This window comes from Barbatula barbatula, assembly GCF_947034865.1.
Source record: "Barbatula barbatula genome assembly, chromosome: 17".
NCBI lineage: Eukaryota > Metazoa > Chordata > Actinopteri > Cypriniformes > Nemacheilidae > Barbatula > Barbatula barbatula.
In genome coordinates, this window is record NC_136780.1 from 10,439,591 (window position 1) to 10,462,750 (window position 23,160).

Sequence of the window (23,160 nt, forward strand, 5' to 3'; positions counted from 1 at the left end):
AGTGGGGCCCCTCTCCATTCCTCTCCCCAAAATAACTCTACACTCACCCAACTAATTCTTCATTGAGTACAGACGCATTCACAAGCAGACTAAGGTACAGAAGACGGGCCAGAAAGAGTGAGGTCACAGCTCCATACTGAGACAGTTCCTGCTATGTTTTCCCATTGATAGTCCACTATAGGCCACACTGGGTAGAACATCCAATTCATAAATTAGATGCGGAGCAGGGCACGATTTATGCAGGATAACATTTTAAGCCTGCCTGGCTGATAGATCGTAACCTTTTGCTTAAGTTAAAGCATACTTTGCTTACTGGCACAGGAATATCGTTTATTTTTGGACCAGGACTATTGAAGAGGGGTAAGTGAGAATGTTCAAAATTGCCAAAAAATATACATTAAATTCACGAGTATACTTAAGGATACTGTACTTCATATTGTTGACGAAATGTTTTTATTCTACTTAATCATTATTTGTGTATTTAGTTTCGATTTTTTTCGATATATAAAATGTGAAAATCTACATCCACACAGTACTGATGGGTTTGCCTTTTCTTAAATCTAGTCAAGCAAGCATGCAGAACTCCTGTAGCAAGAGTAAATATAGTAGCAAGAATACAGTTGTCAGTGTATGTCTTGTCTGGTCTGCCTCTGACACAAAGCCTGTAATTGCCAATTCATAATAATAGTAATATGAGCACAAGATGTGTTTTCATAATCTACAAAGACTCCTTTAACCTCACTGCTGATGATTTACTGATTAAAAGTTCAGTGTGTGGCTTACAGTCAATATGATCTCAGATGAGTATTTGGTGGAGTGTAAGATTGATGACGATGATGATGACTATGACTACGAGGTGCAGAAAATGCAGCCCTCTCCACCTCCACCACCACAGTTTAGCTCAAGCCCCTCCATCACTCCGCAGCCCACGCTCATTCACATCGACATCAGAGACCCATGCGGTGTCAACAAACATTTGAAGGTGAGCGTACTTTATTGATGTTCTGTACTGTATGCAATAGAATGTTCACATGTTGAGAATAGACCTGTGAATAATGGGTGTTTTCTGAATTAAAATAACAAGCACAACCAGAAATAAAAGTGTAGCTCAACTGGAAGAGAATGGTGCTAGCTGTTACAGGACCAACATCAAGACCATCCTCCTTTTTTATGGTCTCAAAACCAAGACTTCAACTCTGATACTAACTAAATATATGTTTTCCATACTTTGTTATTGTCCCTTCTTTGAGACACCAGGTAGAGTTCAGCGATGTTTTAGCAGAGCCTGCCTCCTCGCACAGCTATGATCATGTGTGGATTTACAGCGGGATCGCATTCGAGGCGATGCGGCTATGGGGCTACCGCTGTCTGACGGCCTTGTGTGCTGTGCCCATCTCTTGTCTCTGTGGCTGTCTCTTTGCCCTTCTGGCGTGTATGCATATCTGGTAAGTTAATTTTGTTGCCATATAAAATCAGTTATAGAAAATTAAGCAGGTAATAAAACAAATTTATTCTTACTGGTATTCAACTTATTCTTACTGGTCCTTGCCATCAGGTGTGTGATGCCATGTATCCAGGTGTGCCACACGTGCTTGCCCTGTGTAAGGTCACTGTGGATGAGTGTGGTGAATATCTTCATCGCTCCATTCTGCACGTCTGCGACTCGCTGTTGTAGTGGCATACATGTGCTGTTCTCCAAAGAGTGATAAAAGAGTCTGAGGAAGCTGGTGAATACTGCGTTTCAAAGTTGACCCTAAAAAACAACAAAAACAATATCCTCTGGAATTTCAAATGTTCAGACTTTCAACGAAAAACATAACATGTTATTCTCTTTGTATTTACATCTTTATGAAGAAGATAAATACCACATGTCAAAGTATTCTGTTCTTTATAGACCATTTTCAGTTTCACTACACCAAAGTTTTCACAAAATACAACAGACAGACCATTTATAACCTCATCAAAGGTTCAGAATATTCTAAAAGAATATATTCAAGATTCAATTATGTATGTAAGATTTAAAAATAAGTGGTCTATATTATTAATATAACAGTAGCCTATAGGCTATTACAATTGAGTTTTTTATGATTATCTTGTTGTCTTTTGTGTCATGTATTATATAATAATAACAACAACCCATGGTTACCATTTCATTATGTGATTTACAGTGTGATCTGTATTTGAATAAACCAATGAATAAAACATATTTGTTAAACGTTATAAGCCCTTTTATCATTTATACTTTTAGTAATGTCATGAGTACATGTATTATAAATGTCCAGTTGTATTAAAATAGTTACATAAGTTGACCAAACAAAACAAAACTATTATTATTTCTATAACCTGTATGTACACTGCAGCCAAATAACGGGCAAAAACATTTTTTTTTCATTTCTTTGTCATTTCGTCATTAGTCCAAATATGATTATTTTGATTTAAAAGACACAGTTTGTAAAAGAAACAAAAGCACATCTTTTCAAGAAGTTCTCTGACACTTTACAGTCGTGTTCCCATAATTCCACTACCCGGAAGAAGCAGCTCGCGCAGTGTGATGAAGCGCGGAAGTAGCACGGGGGAATTCCTCGACAATCTGCACCTGTCTGATCTTCTTTGGACGCTTGTTACTTGCTTTACTTTGTCAACATCTTTTGTGTATTTCCTTGCCGGTGAGGCTGAAGATGTTGCCTGAGCTGAGCGCCTGCGGTTGACTCTGAACGGGGCCGTGTTTGCTTATACAAGTCACTCGGCTCACAGCGGATCTGTTTAGCAAGATACGTGTAACGTTACGTGTTAACGTCTTAAATACGGTAATATTCGCGTTACATTACATCCCAAGATATGTTTATCACATCGTTAATGTGTATGTGAACAATTTGAAGCTTGTTATTACGTGATTTTTTTATGTTATGCGTTTTTTTAAAACTGATGCTAGTTGTGTCGTTAGCTTAACCCTGTCAGCAACCTGTAAACAAAACACGGAGCCATTAACTTCAATCACCCGTGATCCGAGGACGAACGGGTTTTTAAAGAAATTAGATAATTAAAACCATACTAAATACTAATACCATATTATACACATAAAATGCTAACCTGCTATTCGTTCTGACACTTTGTTAAAGTGTAACCTATTTGTCTGGAGCGTTAACGCCGCATAAAAACGTAATCATACGTTTGATCTCTAACGGGTTATTTAAGTGTATAAATGTTTTTCATAAGGGACAGGAGTGTCCGCGAATAGCCCCCCTTCGGCTCGTGTACACTTAAAAGTGAAACCGGAATTCATCCATTATACTTGGCGAATGAGCATCAGACTGTATTCTGTAAACGCGTTGTCGCGTTAACATTACCACCTCAAAGCTGATCTGTATTGAAAAAGAGCCCCATATGTTTATTGCCAGAATCATGGTCCAGCCGCAGCCGTCCGGGGGTTGCACTCTGCAGTGGGAGTTGACTGGAGAGGAGGCAGTAGGGGCCGGAGGTCAAGGGTCACTGATGGCCAGTTCACAGGGGTCTCTGAAGGTCCCTCCTGAATTAGCGGGAAATGAAGTGGTCCTTCGACTCGTGACAGACAATCACCAGCTACGAGGTGAGATAAGAGAGTGAGATTAAGTATAAGGGAAATCTGGCCACCTATTACACATGTATTAACTGTGTAATAATACACATAGTGTTCCTTTGTAAACGGATGGTCAAACTTTCTTTTGAATCAATAAACAATTTGAATTGTTCAACAGAGGCCCTGAAGCGAAGCAACGATGCCCTCAAAGAAAGATGTGACGAGATGGAGCAATGGCAGAGGAGGTCAAGAGAGGAACGAGAGTTTCTGAGCTGTAGGTTTCGCGAGGCCAGAACCTTAGTGCAGCGACTGGCACAGGAAAACCACAGCTTGTTGGGCCAGCTCAACCACAGCATCACTCACACGGGAAGTCTGAATGTTGACCATCCTAAGGAGATCGGAAGTCAAGGTCAGGACGAAGGCCAAAAGTGCACCAATACAGAGAAGAGTGTCCTCATGGACACACCTGAAGTAGGTTCCCTCTTGTGAGAATTAATTTAGATTTTTCGTAGTTTGTGGAAAGTTGTAATTCAATTGAAATGAATGTTAATGGCGCTGTTTGCTGTTATAACACAGGTATTACATGAAGCTACTCTGATAGATCAAGCTGAAGGAGACACTGAGAGACACCCAATGCCTCAAAGTTTGGTAATGTATCATCATTCTTAACATTTATAATGCAACAGTGTGTGCCAGATACTTAAAAATAACTAATTTATCATTAATACAATGTACTGTGCATTTTATACATTTAATTCATTGTATTTTGAGTAAAATCCAAGATCAAAGTTCCCTAAACTAATATTTATTTTTGTTCCATCATTCTACCTTTCAGCCTGCTGATGGCTCTAATGACTTTCTTAAACTGCTGAAAAGCCACAAAGAGAAGCTGGAGGAAGGGATGAGAGCGTTGAGAAGAAAAAACGAAGCACTGGAGAAGGAGAAAGCAGAGAATGAGAAAGAGAGAGAAAACCTCCTTGCCACAGTGGAGCAGTTACAATCCAAACTCACTCAAGTAAAACATTGTTTCCATTTATTTACTGCAGTAAAGGCATGATGCATATACATTTACTGTGCATATAAGAATGAAAGGGTTCATCGTCTTCCACTAGTGCTATTACTTTGTTTTGGGGACTGGGCAACAAAAAACTGCAACAACAAAAAAAAATCTTTTAAGCCATGCAATAATTTACAATAGTTAAAATATGATGCAGCATATACAATTGTCTACATTGTTTCGTTTATAGTTCAGATTAGCTCAGTTTAGTTAACGGTTTTATCTTTTTTCTTTCTCAGAATGGTGGTGTTACTGAAGAATCAGTCCAGCAGACATGTGCTCTCACTGTTCCTGCAGAACGGTACTTTAACATATTTACTCGACTCTGGTCTTCGGTTTTAAATGGCGTGATAATGCAGTGCATTACCTATTTACATGCACTCAACTCTGCTTGCTTGGATTGTACTTTAATCAAATCTCGATGGTTGTGGTGCTTTGCGTCGGTTTAATGTGAATAGTTTGCTCTTTTTCTGTCTTAATACCTTAACCCATGTGTCTGCTTAGCTCTCACTTGGCTAAACTAACTGAGCAGCTTCAAGCTACGCAAGGCAGGTGAGGGGAACCGTGAATGTGTGCATGAACGTCCATCCCCTCATTGGTGTTGAAAGAGCATGATCGAAGGAATATTTAGATGTAAAGTAATATTGAGGTTAATAATGTTTGTATTTTTCGTGCGGCGTAGGTACAGGGAGCTTCAGGAGAAACTGGACTGTCTTCAGAAGAACTCTGTGCAGAGAGACAGAACTGATGCTCTTCTCAAACAGAAAGAGAAGGACTTTGCTCAGGTGAGCAAGCACGGAGAAAACTGATCCGGCAGGTGTCTTCACATGTTCAACAACAGTTTCCCAAAAATAATACGGACTTTTCGTTTGTAGCTGACAAAGGACAGTGAAGCTCTAAGAGCTCAAGTCACATCCCTACTCGGGGAGCTGAATGAACGACAAAACTGGCTGGAGAAGAGCGAAGCAGAAAAACAACTTTTAGAGGATATGTGAGTGAATCTGTTCATCCTTGCATGTGTATATGTGTGTTGATGTATGTGTTGTGTATGGTCTGTGTGCTCAAGGGCTATTCGCTGTGCTTTTCCAGGCTGAGTAAGAAGACCGAACGGTTGCAGGTCGTGGAGAGAGAAATGGAACAGCAGAAGAAACAGCACAGTGTGACTGTAGATAATCTCTTACTGAAGACTCAGAATCTTGAAGCTGCATTGAAGAACGAGAGGCTCGTCATAGTAGAGGAGAGGTTAGTCCCATTGTACAGACACCGGATTAATCCGGATTAAACACAACTTCCTTTTTTATTGTTACAATTGGAATAGTGACCAGCAATTCCTGTCCTCATGCAGGAGGAAGTTAGCACAGCTCCAGCACGCATACACCTGTCTGTTCCAAGACTATGACAACAAACTGAAAAGCGAAAAGCAGGCCAATCACAGGGTAGGTAGCTGTTATTTTTTCAGTGCCTCTTGATGAAGAATGACCTTTTAATTCTCATTTCTATGCATCAAAAATGAAATAACTTGAAAACTATAATGGTTTCATGTTTGTGGTAAGATTGTTTCTGAATACATCAAAGATTGGTGTGTGAATAAACAAATGTAAACGGAAAATATGCGTGTGTGGGTTTCCATTGCAGAGCGGAGAGGCGGATACACTTGCTAACAGGTTAGCAGAAGCTGAGAAAGCTCTGGCCCTGAAACAGGATCTTATCGATAAACTCAAGGAAGATACTGAGCAACTGAGAGCTACTTTAGAGACTATACCAGTACTGACTGCTCAGGTGAACACTCGCATACGTACTCGCACTCACCTTTACTTATGTTACCATTATAGCTTTTTATTCTATCTGCTAATAATCTAAATGAGTGATCACAAATCGGGCACGCACAAAATAGGACTTGCTGCTCTTTAATATTTACTAAGTCGAATGTCAGTTATAAAGGTCAATGGAAGTTCGTGGTTAACCGTTAGAAAGTGTCTTGGATTTTAGTTTATTTGAGGTTTGCAATCCTGGTTACAAACTTTGATGTAGTGTAAAATCCTATCCTATGCAAGCTATGCGAGGAATGAACAAATGAAAGAAAATCGCGTAACAGGGTTTCAGAACTAGCTCATAATTTGGTTTAGATTTACATGCTCAGTATTAAAGGGACAATTCACCCCAAATAAAAATTCTGTCATCATTTACTCACTCTTGAGTTGATCTAAATCTGTATATAATTTCTTTGTTTTGATGAGCACAGAGAAAGATTGAAAGAATGCTTATAACCAAACAGTACTTGCCCCCCTTTACTACCATAGTTAGAAAAAATACAATGGAAGTCAAAAGTGCTCCAGAACTGTTTGCTTTCCTACATTCTTCAATATATCTTATTTTGTGTTCAACAGAAGGAACAAAGAAATGTATAAATAATTATTTTTCGTACTGTGGTAGTCAATCGTGACTTCATTTTTGGGTGAACTGTTCCTTATTGGGTAATTTTGCTTAACTGGTCATTCATAGTGTGAGGAAATAGTTCTCTCAAATGTGCTTTAAATCCATAATGGCCAAATGTACATGTATCATCCTCCTCATACAAAGTGTCAATAACTTATCATTTATCTCATTCAGAATACATAATGATGTTATACACGCAAACACTATCATGGTGGGATGTAACAATATCAAAATCTCACTGTACAATAATACCTCTGCATAAAGTTCACGGTACAGTATTTATTGCAACATTTTAGTTGACAAATGATGACTTTGAAACATGCCATAAGCAGTCTCTTTTTTTATCCTCTAATCAAACCTGGTGCCTAGAGGTATGGTTTATAGGATGAGATGGGTCAAATGAACTACAAATTCCTTTTAAAAACATTCTCTATGATATATTGTATCATACATTCACGTGACCACAATAATTTTGAGACTTTGCTATTGCGATAACATGATAACGATAATATTGTTACATCCCTACTATCATGCCCATGTGTTTTTTATGCAGGCAGATATCTATAAGATGGACTTCCTGGCTGAGAGGGAGGCCAGAGAGAAACTGAATCAGAGGAAAGAGGAGTTGCAGGAGGAACTGAATAAAGCACTGGCTGACATAGATAGACTCAAGCAAGAGGGAACCTCACGGTATGAATATGGTAGAAGAAAAAGAGAACAACAAGTAACAACATAATTGTATCAGTCATATCATGCCTGTGTGAAACCACATCCCCTCATAACCTTACAAGACACTCAAAGCCTTACAAGACAGATTATATATCTTTCAACGATCATGAGCGGTTAACATCATCTGCTTTTGGTTTACTCACAGAGCACGTATAGAGGAGATGCAACAGAGACACTTTGAGGGCTACAGGCCTCGACCACTCCTACAACCTTCAACTGGTAAAAACGCATTGTGTCTGAATTATTTGAAACCACCAGATCTAATTGTTCAATAAATAAATTATCGTTTATAAATAATGCATTTTAATATCTCTAAAATTGACCATGTTTGGTTTAAAAATCTATTCCTCTTCTATAGCACCATTCCCAGGAGCAGCCATGTTCAATCCGGCCCAGCCTCCATCTGCACGCAGGCGAGAAGATGCTCAAGATGATCTGCCAGATTTGAGCTGCCCCAAATGTTTGTACAAGGCTCCAGACATGGACACCCTTCAGATTCACGTCATGGACTGTATCCAGTGAAGTGTTCACGTGCTTCATCTGAACTCTAACAACAATAGAAACAACAAGAAAAACATGGTAAATCAATCTAGATCTAGAACATGGTAAATATACCGTGACATGAACCATCCGAGGAGTTTGGACATTTAGTCTTGCTTGTTAATGCAGACAGATGTTTAGCAAATATTTTTATCTTGTGGTTCTAGAGTTGCCACTATGTTCCAGTACACTTAGTGTATGTATCTCTTTAAAGAAAAATCTCATCTGTGCTTTAAAGAAATCTCATCTGTACTGCCTTTCTGTGACAGCATAGTGTAATGTAATGCACGTGAATGTTTGCTTTACATCTGCACATATCTGACAGTGACTGTGTTTCCTTTATATCGGTGGTAATTGTTTCTCTGGATATATGCACTCTTGAGGAGTCATGCCAGCCTGTATTAATATAATGTATTATCAGCCAAAATTATGATGAAAAAACTATTTGTACATATTATTGTCATGGAGAGATTTAAAACAATAAAAGTGTGAATACTGTATGATTTTGTTTTTATTTAAAAACATGCACAGTATTTCAAAAAGGTTTCTCATTTTCCATTTGAACGTTTCAGTGTAATGAACTGCAATGTTTAGAATGGAAAAAAACATTTAGCGGTAAAATGGTAAATGTACTGTTTTACTGCTGTTATATTTTCTAGTTGTCAAAATATGTCAGTGGCTGTGATGAAGGACACATGATTCATACATGCATACAGTACATTTACATTTACTTTGCCTCAGAAAGAAAGAGTCCAGTTTTTTTATTTGCAGGTGGCTTGGTTTATTATTTTATATTTGTGCTAATTGTTACTGTATTGTTTCGTAATGGGACCGTTTCCACAGGAACCATAAGCAGTTCGAAATATTATGCCAAAAACACACAATAATATTCCACCCAATTTTCTTTTGTTACTATTCGTGGGCTGTGGCCATGTCTTTCAGAAATGGCAGGAGTGAGATAGTGGAATAAAAGGTAGACATCTTTGGGAAAGTTTGGTAAAAGAAAGGATGACGTTATGATGTCATTGTTGGTTAAACCAGTGTCTGTATAGAATGGGGAAGCATGAAACTGGAAATTGTGATAAATGTGGTCATGCAGAGTCAATGGAACATGTACTTATTGAATGTGATGCATATGAAAGAGAAAGATTTCAATTAACTTGAGCGTTAAGAGAGTTCGGAATAAATAATTTGTCACCTCAGGTTCTGTTAAAGGGCCCAAAACAATCTAGAATTTAGCATGAGCTTATCATTTCCCTAAAATAAACGAGAATGATTAATAGAATATAAGATACCCTTGCACAAAAATTAATTTCATGTGGTTTCCAAATTCTCAACCATTATGCGCTCCACACTCCAATCCAATAGGTGGCGAGAATGTGCCATAAAGTTGGTCTGCCAACCGCCATCCAACACCATAAACTTTCATACGTCTGCAGCAATGCGTCCCAATTCGCCTACTTATAATATGCCCTTAAAGTATGTACTATTTCTGTTTTGGAAAAGTATATACATTTTAGTGTGTAGCAAAACTAAAACGTCACGAGCTGCAAAATGCATCTCTTCCTTGCATTTAAGTATTTTTTAATTATTTCATATATAATGTTTACTGTATACTCACATTTATTAATTTAGAGAAGTATCGTTTATTTAACTTAATTAATGCAGTGGAGCGCCACTAAGCTCCGCCCTCTTATGGTGAGTTGTGGGTTATATCAACCGTTAAAGTGTCCATAGATTATTTTTTATTAGAGTAACAAAAGCCTACAATATAAACAAATAAATATATAAAATGAGAGAAAAAGGTATAACACTATTCCAATTAAATAATAATACAAAATATAAAAGAAGAAATAAAATAATACAAACAGATGCAAACATAAAAAGGGGCATTCAGTTACAAAAAGTGTCCATGGATTCACAGTAGAGCATCCGGGAACTTTGAAGATACTCGTTTCAACATACGATGAATTGGGACATACTCATTCTATTTTCGAATCCATATTATATTACTTATATACGGACAGTATGCGAATTGGGACGCAGCATAGACATATAATTAAATACATAAACGTAATAAATAACTAGATGCCGCATTGGCCGCGTTCAGTTATTTCCACAGTGAAAACATTCGTTTTCTATAATCCGTACATTAAACTATATACCTTAGGTGTTTTGTTCGATCGATTAAAAATAAATATCCGATATAAACTATAAAGCGGAGTCTAGTTATTTATTATCTACATGGATCTGCAGTACCGGAGGCTTTCAACAGATGGCGCGTCGACAAAATACACGTCATTCTTTAGTAGAGGTGACGTGTCTGTCTGTCTTTCATTGGGTGGACGGCCGCTCGCGTTTGGTCTTTTTTCAGGTTCTAGTGTGCTGTGAATTTTAGTGTCCAGGGATCAACATGATGAGAGTTATTACAGCTATTTTGGCTCTATGTCTGGGTTTTTGTGCAGGTAATTTCATTTAACATCTACCAATCTTTTATTATTATTAATGTATCACGTTGATCGTTCAGAGAGGCTAACAGAAAAATGTCTCAGACCACTGTAACTTACCGGTTAAGATTTTGTCCCACGTTTATACATTGTTCATCTTTATGCTTGAATACAAATACTTTTTGCTTTAGTTTATTCATTCAGTTTATAACCAACATCTCGGGTGATACATTTTAAGTATGACGATGGCTAACGTAACGTTACATTGCTAAACTGCGTTATTTGTACGGATTGTAGTGTAACTACTGTGTTCTTTCTCCAGCTGATACTTGCACAGATCCCGTTATTTCTCCATCTTCATACACGACGACAGACGCACTCATCTCTTCTGAAACCGTGTTCATAGTTGAGTTGAGTCTTGCGTGTGCAAACGGAGCACAAGTGAGTAGATTATCAACCTATTTACAAGGTACATATGTGTACAGTTTATTAGTACAGAAATGTAGATTGAAAAGAACTCATCTTTGTCTTTTAGAGTGTTGCATTGTATGCAGATGTCAATGGGAAACAGTTTCCTGTGACCAGAGGCCAAGATGTTGGAAAATACCAGGTCTCCTGGAGTGTTCCCCACAAGCAGGCCAGTTCAGGCACATATCAGGTTAAATTCTTTGATGAGGAGTCTTACAGTACTCTACGAAAGGTATGCAGAAATAGTTTGGTTCTTTATTTTCTTGATCAAATCTGCAAATCCATCCAAATGTTCAACCAGCAGTGCTAATGATAAACAATTTTTTCTCAGGCTCAAAGAAATAATGAAGATGTTGATGCCATCAAGCCATTGTTCTCGGTCAATGTGGATCACAGGGTGAGTAGACATACTGATCTGCATTGTATAGACTTTATCTGTGGATTTAAGTGCTTTTTTGGGTTGTAAACAAACCCTTCAAATGTATACAACCACAAAGCATTGTATTGTTACTTTTATAAGTCCCATGAAATGAAAATTAAGTTATTTGGTTCTAGAATGTGTTTGCCTTAAGGATATCTATAAACTAGTGCAATTCAAAAATTGTCAATTCACAGTTATAAAAAGGATATATAAATAAGCATTCAAAATGTACAGTCTCTCAGTTCAACCAAAAGGAATCAACATGTTTTTCAGCTTTTCATCGAATTTTTCTGAGCAATCAAAAGCTCAAGAATGTTCTTTCTGTCCCTGCGATTGGTTATTTTAAAAGGTCCCTAATTCCCTGTTTCGAGAGGAAATTGCCTCAATGCATCGAACAAAGATTTAAAGGCACTTCAGTGTGTCTTCAACCACTGGATTTCGTATTTTCTGTTTACCTTCTGTGCTTTTGTTCTTTTTATTAATACATTTGTAAATTGCAGGGTGCATGGAATGGTCCCTGGGTGTCTACAGATGTCTTGGCTGCACTGATTGGTATTGTGGTGTACTACCTGGCCTACAGCACCAAAAGTGCCATCCAGGCTTGAAGTCTACGAATACAGCAGTGAAGACGACAGGAGTCAAAAAATTCACCATGCAGTTCATGTTACGTTCACATTCAGGCATTATTCCATTCTGTTGTGATATGCAAATAAATCATAGAACTGTTTCAATGTAGGGTTAAAGGATCAGATGATGACAATAATAAAAACGGTAAAAGTTGGTGGTGTTTTTTATTTTCTAACTGTGTCAAGAATTTGAAATTGTATGTCTGTGCTATTAATATTAAACCTCAAATGAACAACGACTGGGATGAATAATGTGTGACAGCATCATGGTCCGGTTCTGTATTTTGAAATGTCCCAAATATCGATGAAATTCATTGAATGTGGGAATAAATACATTTTTTGAAAGCCTTCCTGACTCGTTTATTTTTTTTTGTTTTACGTTTTTGGTGATAGGTTAGTTTTTAGTCCAAGCGTGGAAACATACAAACAAGAACATCATATTCTTAAATTGCACAGCTGGGATAGTCAGTCAGCATTTTTGCATTAAATGCAAAATGTGGTTAATATGGCAAATCATTGATGGTCGGATCTTCACAATGCCGGACGAGGTTAGGTTCACATTCAAGGTGGTTGTTGTTAATATAATCGGCGAAGTACATATATACATATATAATCATTTAACTACGAGATTCTTTTTAAATCTCACATGTATAAAAGATGTATTTCGACAAGGTGTGCGTGCGCGATAAACATCTGCAACTCGTGTCCTAAAGTGACACCTGGCTCGGCTCCCCCTACGCTGGGTGAAATGGTTCAGTCTGTCAGCCCGCCTCGTCCACATATCTAACGCACGTTTTCAGCCAAGTTACCGCTCTGCTATCCCAACAGGTCGCACGTCTTTTCACCCACATCTCATTCTGAATGAGGAATTAATAACATCGAATTATTCATGTCTGAACCACCTTCAGGGGATTCTGCCGGAGCGGGAGGTTATGGAGCCTTTTACCCGGCGGGATACCAGACGTTTCACCCGGAGGATCACGGCCTAGACCGCGGCTTCCGACTGACGGCCTTCTCCGATCTGAAAGGATGAGGGTGCAAAGTCCCGCAGGAGGCCCTGCTCAAACTCCTGCAGGGACTGGAGCCTGACCGCCCGCCCGGAGTGGATGGCGGTTCGGGCACGGGGGCTGGAGACGAGACCGGTGAATTCGGCCAACTTGTTTCAGCCGCACAGGGTCCCAGACTAGGTAAAGCATGCGAGTGACATGTCACGCTGTACCCACACCATTACTGTCAAACTGGTCTGATAAAGCGTGCATGCAGACACGTCTAATAGCTGTTTGATAGTTATCCGATCCAAAGTTCAGATCAAAAGTGAATCGGTAAACCAAAATGTATCACGTTTAAATAAAGTCTATACGGATTTAGATATACAAGTAAAATATTAGTATGTGCATTCACACGCCTTTCTACACGTGGAACAACACGTACAGCATTTGATCAAAAATCGATAACTCAATTTCTGTAGTTGTACGATTTTATAGTCGTGTTTTATGTATTGGGTTCCAAAACAGCTAACGTTACGTCAACAAGGCTCTTATAGTCTTGCTAAACTCCTGGCAAGTATAATACTTTCATCTGAACTACGGACCCAGTTATTGCTAAAAACAGGCCATAAGTAATCCAGCATAAATCCCCCTTATCTTTGAAAGCTTGGCTGGTTAATAAATATACAGAGCAGGGCCTTCATCACAAGTAAATGTGGATGAATACATAAAGCACCTTTGAAAATGTGAGAAATACTATGATTTAACTGTTGCTTGACTGCAGGGATCGGAATGGACTCGTGTGTCATCCCTCTGAGACATGGAGGTTTGTCCCTGGTTCAAACCACAGATTTCTTCTATCCTTTAGTGGAGGATCCCTACATGATGGTGGGTGGCTGGCTTTGGAAAGTTAATATGTAAAGTACAAGAAATGCTGTACTCAAGCATTTTGTCTTTACAGGGCCGAATCGCCTGTGCAAATGTGTTGAGTGATCTTTACGCCATGGGCATCTCGGAGTGCGATAACATGCTTATGCTTCTAAGCGTCAGTCAGAAGATGAATGAGAAGGTGAGATTTGCTTTCTCTGTGTCTGATCCATTCCTTTCATAGTTTCCTTATTCTTTGATTTGACATTTTTTAAAAGCAAAGTGAGATTAGTGTATCTGTTTGTTTTTCTGTACGTTTATGTGAGGTGTTTGCTGGTTCGGTAAGCTGTCCACGACATGGTTAATTAATGTGTTATGTATGTACCAATGCATTCTCAGGAGAGAGAGCAGGTGATGCCTTTGATGATGAAGGGCTTCCGGGATGCTGCCGAAGAGGGCGGGACTTCAGTAACTGGAGGACAAACAGTCATCAATCCCTGGATCATAATCGGAGGGGTTGCCTCAGTTGTGTGCCAGCCAAGTGACTTCATCATGTGAGTTTCTTCCTGTCCATCCACCAGAAAGCAGTCATCTAATATAGAGCTGCAACTAACGATTATTTTAATAATCGATTAATCTGTCGATTATTTGTTCGATTAATCGATGAATCGGATACAATTTTTTAAAAGCATTCATTTTCAACCCTTTATTGAAAAATAGAACTGACATTGCAAAACATATTTCAAAAGCTTTATTATTACTTATTATATTATTATTACAGCTTGCTGTGGTTTACATGATGCATTTCCCATCAAGAAGCCTCTCATGGTTTGCTGTTTTTTTCGGGTCTCTCTGATGGTCTTTCCTCTACCTCCGCTCTGCTTTTTTAATTAATTTTTTCTCCGCTATGCTGCGCGGCGCGATCAACTTTTTTTAGTCCTGTGACACACTAGATGCGTGGCGTGAGCGTCTCAGAAGCCTGGCGAGACCGTTTTTAAATCGGCTCCCATGTTAACAGGTTAGAGCTTGCACACTGCCTGCGTGAGACGAGCAGCACGGAAAACGCGTGCATGCTAGGAATTGAATCGACGCCTATTTTTCACGAGACACGCAAGCGTGTTGGAAGCGTTTCCAGGCAAAATAGAATAGGAAAAGATGTTTATATGTAATTTTGTACACGAATACATATTAATGAATGCCATTTTGATGTTTGAAAGCTAATCATCATTTATTTGATCGTATTTTCAAATTGAATTTCATTAAACCAACATCTACACGTTACGGGGTTTACATGTCCACTGTAGAAAACATCAGGACTTAAATCATGTTTATAATGCATTTTTGGAGAAACAACAAGTGAATATTGAAATAAATTATACATTAATATTCCTATTAAGTATGAGATATTATTACTAAAATGTTGCAAATGAATACTCCAATTAACTACTTTTTTCCATAAAATCTTCCTCCAAGAAAATGCTTAGGCTATATCCAATGAAAAGATACATTGCATTGAATGGGAATATTAATTTATGTCCATCTGAAACACATTGCATAAAGTAAACACGTGCATCAATTGATTACGTTACATCTTTAATAACATATCTGAGAATCATCTTAATACGAATTGTGGTTCGTATTAAACCCCAAAATGTATTGGTGACTGAATTATTTTTGTTTTTTATGCTCTTAACAATGTGATTAAAAATGGAAAAAAATATGACACACTACAATAACAACGTAGTCTAGTGTGTCATCTGAGTGACGGTCCAACATCAGGTAATAAAGCTACAAAACATTTGGAAATGTTATTTAAATAAACAGACAGCCTACTTACTCATTTTTCGGATTTTGGAAGGTGTAGGTTATGTGAAAAAAGTTTAAACTTGTCGTGAATACCAGACCCTTGTCTGTCGGCGGCCTCCCTCTATGTCACCTATAGCAGCAGCAGCGCGCCAGCGCCGCGTCAGGCACGGTGCTGGTGTGCAAAGATACAGAAAACACGACGCAGCCGCCACAGAGCTGACACGCAACAGAAACGCCACGCTCACGCCACTCAAACATGCGGCGCGCGTTATAGTCGCGCGATACAACGAATCGATAATGAAATTCGTTGCCAACATTTTTAATAATCGATTTTTATCGATTTTATCGATTCGTTGTTGCAGCCCTAATCTAATAATAAATTACAACTTACCTGCATTGAATGGGAATGAGATGAATTATACTGCATTGTCTAACTCGTCTTAATGTGCATTTTTTTGTGATCAGGCCTGACAGTGCTGTACCTGGAGATGTGTTGGTTCTTACAAAGCCTTTAGGAACTCAAGTAGCAGTGAATGCTCATCAGTGGATGGATATAGTGAGTCCTGCCAAATCTCACTCGCTGATATCATTAGATTGATTCCTTGCATCACATTTTTGATCTTTCACCCATATCTTTCTCCAGCCAGAGAAATGGAACAAGATAAAGCTGGTGATCACCAAAGAGGAAGTGGAGCATGCTTATCAGGAGGCCATGCTTAACATGGCCACCCTCAATCGCACTGGTAACACATATTCTTTAAGGATTCATTGGAACAGTGGGGTTGATATTTAGCACATGCCACCTAGTTTTACATCCTTGTAAAAATTCAAATGCCCTATATCTGTCCATTTGATATCAGAACAGTAGATACAGATTTATTAACTTTATATGCCAACATAAAATCCCTGTATATTGGTTACAAATAGTTCTCCTTCTGTCTCGCTCTAGCTGCTGCCTTAATGCACAAGTTTAATGCACACGCTGCCACAGACATCACAGGCTTTGGGATCATTGGACACGCCCGTAATCTCGCCCAGCAGCAGCGAAATGATGTAGCCTTTGTCATTCACAACCTTCCTATAATTGCTAAAATGGCCGCAGTGAGCAAAGCTTGCGGCAACTTGTTTGGACTTTTGCAAGGAACCTCATCTGAAACATCAGGTAAGATCCACAGCGCAGCTCGATCGATAAACACCGTCTCTTTAAGATGAAGTGATGATTATCTTAACATTTGCTATTACACTTTTTTTTTCAATTTATGTGCAATTAAGAACATCAATGTAATAACTTAAATAACAAATTACAGTTGATGCTTCTCTTTTTAACTGACAAATTGAAAAACTCCCCATTTTTGTAGAAATATGGGAATATGTAAGGTGTTCGATTTTCTGTTAAACAGAAACCATAAAGATGTGTACACGCTTAACAATAAATCATCCTCATGTCTTTCCTGCAGGTGGTTTGTTGATCTGCTTACCACGAGAGCAGGCGGCTCGATTCTGTGCCGAGATGAAGTCAAGTCGTGTGGGTTTTTCAGGAGCACTGGGGCAGGATGGCGGGGCAGGCGATGGGCAACAGGCATGGATCATCGGCATAGTGGAGAAGGGTAATCGCTGTGGTCGCATTATCGACAAACCTCGAATCATAGAGGTGCCGTACCGTGGGTCTGTGATTGGCACACAGGAGAGCAGCAGCAACAACAACAATGCGAGTCCTCATGAGGTGCAGTTGACATAACTCTGCACAACCGTGAAGGGACTATAATCTGTCATAAATCATCAATCTGTTCTTTAATTTTCTCCTGTCTCATTGGTGGGCTTGATAGAATTTCGTGTGTGTGTGCTTATGTCATAGACAGTGTTTGTGAGTCAATGATATAACATACAAAAGACAAAAAGAATAGGTGAATAGGTCATTCTGCTTGTCCATTTCCTCCCCCTGTTCAACCGAAGGGTTGAGAGCGACAGACCAAAAATGTTAAATTACCTGGTGGGAGATGGAATGGACAACAAACTTAAATGTTCTTCTTTCATTCTCATTCTTAAACACGCACCGCCCAACTCTGTAATCTGAAGCCTTGGATTTTTTATTTTCCAGTTGAGATGTTTTGGTGTATACAAGCTTTTCTTTACAAGCTTTGGTTTTTCTAGTTTTGATTTCCTATTGGAGAATTTTGACCAAATACATATTTTCTCCAAAAATGAGTGTAACATTCAGAACATCTGGGTCTTTCAACAAAATGAGGTAGGAGTTATCATGAACAGGTATCAAAAACACTGCTTATTAACATTAACAATTGTTTATGGTTTAGCTTTTACGAAGAGGAATACATGCAGTAAAAAGCTTTAACTAATGTAAACAAATAGGACATTATTGTAAGTTCACCTTCAAAATTGAAATTCTGTCATCATTTACACACCCTTGTGTCATTTCGAACCTGAATGACTTTCTTCTTCCGCAGAACACAAAAGAAGATATTTTGAAAAAATGTTGGTAACAAGAATAGCACAGCCATTGCAACCAATGCAAGTAAATGGGTGGCTGCTGATATCTTCTGTGTTCTGCGGGGGGGAAAAAAGACTCATACAGGTTTGAAATGCCAGAATGTTAATTTTGAAGGTGAACTACAACTTTAACAAACTTTCCCAACAAGTCAGAAAGACAACTTAAAATGACAAACGAAGCCGAAGAGTTTTTTCTATTTAGCTATCTGACGATCAGAAATATTGGTTTCATTGTGATATTTAATGGTACAATCAATTTTTTATTTTTGTGAAAGATTCAGATATCCAAATTGTGATGTTTTTTTCAGGTGTCTATTTTGTATTGTCCACTTAAATCTTATTCATCATGCTGTAATAACTTTATTTTAGAAAATCTGTGTAACGGTCACATGCCTAGTGAAATAAGATATATGTTCATTCTTTGGTCATTTTCCTATCTAGAATAACCTTATAATGAGGTGCTGGTTAGATTGGGGTAAAGCAGTAGTTAATCATTCGATTCACTATAGACAACATTTGTCATGGTTTCAGGAAGGTTTTCCGAGAAGTCATTATGAATAATTTGCAGAGTGTGTTAAGATATTATGAATGATGTGCATAACTCATTTCATCCATATCTTAAAAAAGGTGCTCTGGTTTTGCACCACGTCACTGATAAGGGATTGAGCAGCTTTCATCAGTTCAGTGGGTGATCCCAGAATGCCTGTTCTTGCATTTCAATGGCTGCAGTGGAGCATGCGTGTCTGATGTCCTTTTTTATGATGCCTCTCTCTTTAACCCCAGCTAATGGGACAGGTGAGGTTGATGTAAGCAGAAAGGAAAGGATAAGTTGTTCCATTCACCTGCAGCGATTGTCATTGCAATTTCATTCATGAAATGTTGTTGAATAAAACTGTAATTTTCTCTAAGAAAACTTTGTGTTGAATTTTGAATATTTGTTCTTAATGGAATAGTTCACCCAAGCTTACTGTTCATTTATTCAATTCCAATCCATCCAAGATGTGGGTGACTTTCTTTGGTTTCAACTAAAAATTATTCGTACTAAAGTACATGTTGGTTCATAAAGTCCTTAGGTTCCATGATAGATTTACACTGTACACTGAACATGCAAAACACACAAGTTTTTACATTTAATATACGCTCTTAAGAATAAAGGTGTTCACACCGAGCGCGAATGAGGCGTCAAGCGCGAGTGATTTACATGTTAAGTCAATGTAAAGACGCGATAGACGTCTTTACATTAGAATAGCGCGAATGAGGCGGCGCGAATGACGCGAATTAAGCGAATGACGCGAATCGCGCGAGTTGAAAAATCTGAACTTTGGCGGAAATTCGCGCCGCGTTAACCAATCAGGAGCCTGCTTGAGTAGTGACGTAGACGACGTAGCGAGCAGAGGCAGAAATAAAAAATGGAGGACACGCTCATCTCAGTGTGTGGACACCCGGAGCTATATGATACGTGTTCATAAAAATAGGAATAAAAAGGATCTTGCTTGGAAGAAAGTGAGTGAGGAGGTCGGAGAACCCGGTAAATTGTAAAAACATTTTCGTGAAGCGAATTTCACTCGCGAATGACGCGAATAGCGCGAATGACGCGTTTTTCACGCGCGAATAGCGCGAATGACGCGAATGAAGCGAGTAAACACAAAATGTTCAAGCGTCAAACTACTCGCGAATAGCGCGTTTTTGACGCCTCATTCGCGCTCTATGTGAACACACAGTAAGGGTTCTTTACAGAGATGCCATAGATTAGAAGAACCATTTTTGGTTCCACAAAGAACCATTCATTCAAAGGTTCTTAAAAGAACCATCTCTTTCTTACTCTTTTTATAATCTAAAGAACCCCTTTTAGCCACAAAGATCCTTTTGTAAAAACAAAAGGTTCTGCACAGAGGAACCTTTTGAAGCACCTTTTTTTAAAAGTGTGTTTGTTCATTGGCTAATCTTTGCATTGTGGAGTGAGGAGTTACTACAAAAAAATTATTTTACTTTAGATTGAAAATAGTTTTAATGAAATGATGATGTGTGATGTTTTTAGGGTTTTGTTTGTAGTTTAGATAATTTCAATAATTGTATGTTAGCAATTAGAAGAAAACTAACAAGAAATCAATACAGTTAGGAAAACTGTTTTGCTACAGTTTTGCTTCACTATCTTAAACTACATAATCAATCCGGGAAATATTCACTTTAATTTTGCAACTTAAAAAGCGATTAAATGTCTGTTTATACTAGGCTACATATTAAAGGGCTCATATGACAGGGCTAAAATAAATATTATCATTTTTGTTTGAGATGCACGAGTTTTGTTTTAATGCACGATTCAATGTTCAAAAACACTGTATTTTCCACATACTGTGCATGTTTGTATCTCTTCTTTCCCCACCTCTCTTCAAACACGCAGATTTTTACAAAAGCTCAACGCTCTGAACAGTGAAGTGTGATGTGATTGGCCACCATATTGCATTGCCACATTGCATGTTGCATTCAAAATTGAATATTGCTACCAAATGCTTTCTTATGCCACAAGATGTCAGTAGAATCATCTCAGTGCTACCTTTCCCTCACTGAAGATGTTGAACACTCCATTACAAATATCAAATTTAAATGTTAAAGTTTACCTCTAAAATCTATAGTAACTGACAGGTAAATTGAAAGTTTTGTAAGCAATTCTTAGCATGTGGCAGTTGGTTAGTTGTTCCTGGGGGAGCTGATACCGACAAAGAATGACTCAATTGGTAAGAAATGTCAAGATGATCAGAAACAGATTTTTCATTGCAATGCCAACGGATAGATTTAAGTTGATAGGGGGCCTACATTTTATGCTTTTCAAAAGCCTTAACCACGAAGTTGCTTAAAAGGTTACAAATGTGAAAATGAATGAATGTTTAGTTATGATCTTGAAGGATTTGGGCAAAATAAGTTTGTTAAATTGAAAATAACAAATATATATTCACATGACATGGACATTTTTGTCCACATTGTACATAAGAGTTAGGCTATTTAACAAACCCGACAAAGCTCAAAAAGTAATAATGTATCAAAATGAGTGTTGTCAAAAATATATGAACATATCTGCTTCACATTTAGTGTGTTGAAATTAATTTGCCCTCTAGATCCCTGCGCTCTGTGAACAAACAACATCTTGTGGTGCCATACCAGAAAGGAAAAAATCGCTCACATACCTCCTCTCGATCTGTTCCACAATTATGGAATGATCTGCGTGTTGCTACAAGATCGGCCATCTTCAAGAATCGTCTAAAAACGCATCTCTTCCGCCAACACCTGACCCATTAATACAGACTTCTATTTCTTTTCAACTTTTTCTACTGATTCTGTCATCATTTACTCACCGTCTTGTCATTTCAAACTTGTATGATTTTCTTTCTTCCGCAGAACACAAAAGAAGATATTTTGAAGAATGTTGGTAACTGGTCCATATTCACTTGCATTGGTTTTGTGCCCATACAATAGAAGTGAATAGGAGCCGGTGCTGTTCAGTTACCAACTTTCTTCAAAATGTCTTCTTTTGTGTTCTGTGGAAGAAAGAAAGTCATACAGGTTTGAAATGACTAGAGGGTTAGTAAACAATGACAGAAATTTCAATTTGGGTGAACTATAACGTTAAGAAGGTGCAAACACGCCAAGAAAAACAAAACATTTGAAATGTCATATGTGATATAATGTTTGCATTGACATGTTTGCAACCATTTTCTCATTTCTTATGGCCCAGAGGAAAATGAAACAAAAGCTTTCCTTTTCTTTTAACTTGCTATTCTTAATTCCTGTTAACCTTGTGACTTGTGGTGTTTTGTTTTGCTGGTAGTAAACATGGCATGTGATATGACTGCAAGCACAGTTTGCTGACAGATGTTTGTTAATGAGTTTCATGTGAAGGGCATGAGCCCCAAAGGGTCTGCATGGGCATGATGACTATCTTTGGTATAAATGCATTTTTGACCAGTCTCCAAAAATACTTGTTGAAGCTGTTCTCAGGTCATTAATTTGAGACACTGCAAGTGATGTAACAGTCATAAAGAGTTCTCTTTTAAATGGGGGTTTTCATCTTTCAGAGGTGCATGGAGTGTGTGAGAGAGAAGCCAGGCTCTTTGCAGTCTCTGGCTATGTTTACAATAACAAACTGAGATACTCTTTATACTTTTGCAGCATAGAGCTGAAACCATCTAGCATGATCTGCTGTTGCTGCACAGAATGTTGTATCCCACAATGCATGGTGCTGTAGTTTGCCTTTTATTTTCAGCGTAACAAATTAAGGGTAAAATGTATGAATCTCATATACGTTATTTGATTAGACAAATTGTACAAAATTTTTAATAACATGATATCTGGACATTTTTAATATCGATCATGATACGGCGAGGTCATGGTTATTACATTTAACTTAAACGGAAACAGAATTATCCTTTCTGCATTACCTTCCTTTAAATATTTGACGTATTTAAGGATGTGGTTGCATATTCATGATTCATTTCCTTCTCAACCCTTCATTTATTGAAATGACATTATAGTGTAAGAATCTCCTTATGCTCTTACACTAGGAATTTTTATATATCCTTTTACAGTCATGTGTGTTTTTTCACCGGGAGTGCAGTGAGGCAAACATAGACTGTTATGTTTTTTTTAAACTTGATTTTAAAAAGATAGGAGGATTCATCACATAAAAAATGACAGGTACACAGTGCCACCTTTTTACCCCAG

The 23,160-nt window shown here is 38.1% G+C and overlaps 4 protein-coding genes across 6 annotated transcripts; all 4 read left to right on the forward strand.

The window, feature by feature from the left end:
• Positions 1–76: 76 nt before the first annotated feature.
• On the forward strand, positions 77–2,219 carry cav4b (caveolin 4b). The gene is made up of 4 exons (XM_079478056.1): positions 77–360; positions 786–982; positions 1,258–1,445; positions 1,556–2,219. Exons 2-4 carry the CDS (start codon positions 791–793, stop codon positions 1,704–1,706), a joined length of 531 nt encoding a protein of 176 aa, XP_079334182.1. The 5' UTR covers positions 77–360; positions 786–790; the 3' UTR covers positions 1,707–2,219.
• Positions 2,220–2,518: 299 nt separating this feature from the next.
• Positions 2,519–8,818, forward strand: ikbkg (inhibitor of nuclear factor kappa B kinase regulatory subunit gamma). 2 transcript variants are annotated; one of them, XM_079478054.1, is made up of 15 exons: positions 2,519–2,807; positions 3,399–3,586; positions 3,735–4,027; positions 4,133–4,204; positions 4,392–4,571; positions 4,853–4,914; positions 5,118–5,165; positions 5,296–5,398; positions 5,489–5,604; positions 5,703–5,855; positions 5,959–6,049; positions 6,249–6,392; positions 7,603–7,739; positions 7,924–7,997; positions 8,137–8,818. In XM_079478054.1, exons 2-15 carry the CDS (start codon positions 3,403–3,405, stop codon positions 8,298–8,300), a joined length of 1,821 nt encoding a protein of 606 aa, XP_079334180.1. In that variant the 5' UTR covers positions 2,519–2,807; positions 3,399–3,402; the 3' UTR covers positions 8,301–8,818. The 2 variants fall into 2 exon arrangements, with proteins under 2 accessions (XP_079334180.1, XP_079334181.1); XM_079478055.1 differs by lacking the exon at positions 5,118–5,165 and having other exon boundaries at positions 2,524–2,807.
• Positions 8,819–10,578: 1,760 nt separating this feature from the next.
• Positions 10,579–12,628, forward strand: ssr4 (signal sequence receptor, delta). Its single transcript, XM_079478713.1, has 5 exons — positions 10,579–10,783; positions 11,088–11,206; positions 11,301–11,465; positions 11,565–11,630; positions 12,155–12,628. Exons 1-5 carry the CDS (start codon positions 10,732–10,734, stop codon positions 12,257–12,259), a joined length of 507 nt encoding a protein of 168 aa, XP_079334839.1. The 5' UTR covers positions 10,579–10,731; the 3' UTR covers positions 12,260–12,628.
• Positions 12,629–12,960: 332 nt separating this feature from the next.
• On the forward strand, positions 12,961–19,601 carry sephs3 (selenophosphate synthetase 3). 2 transcript variants are annotated; one of them, XM_079477638.1, is made up of 9 exons: positions 12,961–13,108; positions 13,189–13,467; positions 14,051–14,154; positions 14,228–14,335; positions 14,533–14,687; positions 16,405–16,495; positions 16,583–16,682; positions 16,889–17,101; positions 17,397–19,350. In XM_079477638.1, exons 3-9 carry the CDS (start codon positions 14,059–14,061, stop codon positions 17,675–17,677), a joined length of 1,044 nt encoding a protein of 347 aa, XP_079333764.1. In that variant the 5' UTR covers positions 12,961–13,108; positions 13,189–13,467; positions 14,051–14,058; the 3' UTR covers positions 17,678–19,350. The 2 variants fall into 2 exon arrangements, with proteins under 2 accessions (XP_079333764.1, XP_079333763.1); XM_079477637.1 differs by having other exon boundaries at positions 12,961–13,467; positions 17,397–19,601.
• The last annotated feature ends 3,559 nt before the right edge of the window (positions 19,602–23,160 follow it).

Bases quoted from the DNA above. Each gene is read 5' to 3' on its own strand.
- ssr4 (XM_079478713.1), top strand. From the start codon at position 10,732: ATGATGAGAGTTATTACAGCTATTTTGGCTCTATGTCTGGGTTTTTGT. The intron at 10,784-11,087 runs GTAATTTCATTT...TTCTTTCTCCAG, and splicing joins ATGTCTGGGTTTTTGTGCAG to CTGATACTTGCACAGATCCC. The intron at 11,466-11,564 runs GTATGCAGAAAT...ATTTTTTCTCAG, and splicing joins CTTACAGTACTCTACGAAAG to GCTCAAAGAAATAATGAAGA.
- sephs3 (XM_079477638.1), top strand. From the start codon at position 14,059: ATGGACTCGTGTGTCATCCCTCTGAGACATGGAGGTTTGTCCCTGGTT. The intron at 14,155-14,227 runs GTGGGTGGCTGG...TTGTCTTTACAG, and splicing joins TGGAGGATCCCTACATGATG to GGCCGAATCGCCTGTGCAAA. The intron at 16,683-16,888 runs GTAACACATATT...GTCTCGCTCTAG, and splicing joins GGCCACCCTCAATCGCACTG to CTGCTGCCTTAATGCACAAG.
- ikbkg (XM_079478054.1), top strand. From the start codon at position 3,403: ATGGTCCAGCCGCAGCCGTCCGGGGGTTGCACTCTGCAGTGGGAGTTG. The intron at 4,028-4,132 runs GTAGGTTCCCTC...GTTATAACACAG, and splicing joins TCCTCATGGACACACCTGAA to GTATTACATGAAGCTACTCT. The intron at 5,166-5,295 runs GTGAGGGGAACC...CGTGCGGCGTAG, and splicing joins CTTCAAGCTACGCAAGGCAG to GTACAGGGAGCTTCAGGAGA.
- cav4b (XM_079478056.1), top strand. From the start codon at position 791: ATGATCTCAGATGAGTATTTGGTGGAGTGTAAGATTGATGACGATGAT. The intron at 983-1,257 runs GTGAGCGTACTT...TTGAGACACCAG, and splicing joins GTGTCAACAAACATTTGAAG to GTAGAGTTCAGCGATGTTTT. The intron at 1,446-1,555 runs GTAAGTTAATTT...CCTTGCCATCAG, and splicing joins CTGGCGTGTATGCATATCTG to GTGTGTGATGCCATGTATCC.